Source organism: Crocuta crocuta, unplaced genomic scaffold (genome assembly GCF_008692635.1).
Source record: "Crocuta crocuta isolate KB4526 unplaced genomic scaffold, BGI_CrCroc_1.0 scaffold68, whole genome shotgun sequence".
In the NCBI taxonomy this organism is placed as follows: domain Eukaryota; kingdom Metazoa; phylum Chordata; class Mammalia; order Carnivora; family Hyaenidae; genus Crocuta; species Crocuta crocuta.
Window position 1 is genome coordinate 2,417,020 of NW_027532426.1, and position 2,227 is coordinate 2,419,246.

The 2,227-nt window shown below is 60.5% G+C and overlaps 1 protein-coding gene across 1 annotated transcript; it reads right to left on the reverse strand.

The window, feature by feature from the left end:
* Nucleotides 1-276: 276 nt before the first annotated feature.
* Nucleotides 277-1,571, reverse strand: LRRC3C (leucine rich repeat containing 3C). Its single transcript, XM_077779143.1, has 3 exons — nucleotides 1,563-1,571; nucleotides 1,431-1,480; nucleotides 277-1,078 (listed from the first exon to the last, which is right to left on the reverse strand). The coding sequence occupies exons 1-3, from the start codon at nucleotides 1,569-1,571 to the stop codon at nucleotides 277-279; spliced, it is 861 nt and encodes a 286-aa protein (XP_077635269.1).
* Nucleotides 1,572-2,227: the final 656 nt, after the last annotated feature.

Genomic DNA, 2,227 nt, shown 5'->3' on the forward strand with positions numbered 1-2,227 from the left:
TGTTCTGTTGCCAACCCCCACCCCCACCCCCCGTGGACTCAGGAGCTTAGAGTCTCTGAGTCTAGCACAATTCAGGCATAGTAGGCACCAAAACCTCCAGGCCTCAAAGGTGGTGTTTGTTGAGAGGGAGAGAGATCAGGTGTTTAGGGGAGACAGAGGAGGAAGGGGGGAGGAATTTGGGGGATGCGATGGGGCTGCAGAGAAGGCAGTGTTAGAGGAAAAGAGAGGGCACAGCAGTAGGAGTGGGGCATGGGGCTGGAGGCGCGGCCCTGGTCCTCAGACCACTGTGCTGAGGGTAGAGGAGTCCTCAGAGCGCACGGGCACCACGGGGGCCTGCTTGAGGGGACGTCGGGTCTCATCCCGGTTCTGCCACATGTAGTGGGCCAGGTAAGCCACCACGAGCACCAGCCAGCCCCCCATGGTAACCAGCAGGGCCACATCAGTGCTCCGCTGGGCCCCGCTCCGCCCCGTCCCACACAGCTCTTCCTCCCCTGCCAGAGTCAGGAACTGCTGCCCCACGAAGTCTGGTCGGGCCCCTGGGCCACACACGATGCCTGTTCCAGTGTCCGGAGCCAGCCTCACCTGCCTGAGCACCTCCTGGAGGGCACAGTCACAGCGCCATGGGTTGGCGGACAGATTCACTTGGACCTGCAGGCCCACGAAGGCCTCCACAGGCACCGAGGCCAGCTGGTTGGCAGAAAGGTCGAGGTGGCGCAGAGTGCCTGCCAGGCCCTGGAAAGCAGCCCCTGAGAGGTGGGCAAGGACATTATGGGACAGATCCAGCTCCTCCAGGACAGGCAGGTGCCGGAAGGCTCCAGCTGGCACTGATGCCAGCCGGTTGGCATCCAGGTAGAGCTTGCGGGTGTCGTTGGGGATGCCGGCGGGCACAGCACTCAGGCCTGCCTGGCTGCAGCGGAATGTCCTCTGACCAGCTTCTTCTGCCACGTAGCAGCCCTGAGGAGGTACCCAGGGGCTAGGCACAGTGCCACCTGTGCCTAGCACCAGCAGGAGAGACAGGAGGTGACCGGCTGGTAGGAGCATGGCCAAAGATGGGCATAGTCCTGGAGTGCAGTAGGATCTGGGGAAGAAAAGCCCCCACAAGGAAGAATGAGTCAAAAAAAATTCCATTCCCCACTGCCAGCTCTCTCTTCCGGAGGTCCTCCGTGGGGATCTCTGTGGGCCGGGGCCTTCCTTTCAGGGTTCTCTCAGGCCTGGGTGACTTCAGCTTTTTCTTTGGGGTTTAAGGCTCCTTTTTCAGGCCCTCGGGGTAAAAGATTCCCTGGGCCTGAGATTTTTCTAGCGTCTCTTTGATGCTGGAGGGCTAATCTATGGTCTCCTTGATCACTCTGGGTCTGGGGGCTTCTAAGGCTCTACTTCTGCCCATGTACTAATCTCCCTTATAGGAATAATGTCTTTTTCTGCCAACCTACCTGGGTGGCTGCCAGGTGGGCCCTCTAGGCAGCGGAGGGCCAGGTTGGCACTAGGGTGAAGGAGACAAGGAAGACAGATCAGCGATCGACGTCAGGGCGTTCAGCTAGGCTAGGTGACTAAGGCCTGCTTACTGTGCCCATCTCCCCCTTTTCCTGGAGCGCCCGACCCCCTGTCTGCCCCAGCTTTGTCCTCTCCACCCGGCTCTTCCTCCCTTTTCCCCTCCCTTCTCCTCTCAACCTCTCACCCCTGTTTGTGGGAGAGTCTTCTCCTGTGTGTCCTCTCCCCGGAAGTAGTCTCCCTGCTGCCTGGCTCTGGAGAACCGCTTCCTCCTCTAGAAGCCCTGTTTGTTTGTAGCTGCTGGAAGTTGGGGGCCGGGCCCCAAGAGTGTTGAGTTTCCTGGCATGTGACTCCGGGCCCCAGGTGTCAGATAGCTGAGCCATGGCCTGGCCAGGTGATGCCAAGACAGGGCAGATCCTGGACCCTGATGAACTCTGCCATGGGGAGACCAGGCCCCAATTCCTTTCTCTGTCTCAGGCTCCCTTCCCAAGGCCTTGACATTGCCGTCTTCTGTCCCTCTTCTCCCAGCCGGGGCTGAGACTCTGCCTCCCAGATCCTCTGCCGCTCGCCGAGCCTGAGCCAGCAGAAGGATCCCTGCTTGGCAGGCCCAGGGGTCAGAATTGGGGTGGGCCCCATCTCACACCCGTTGCCTCCAGCAGTCGTCTCCCCCAGTTCGGCCCCTCCCCTGCTCTCCTTTTCTGTCCTACTGTGCCCTGTGCCACCTTCTTCCACAGTGAAC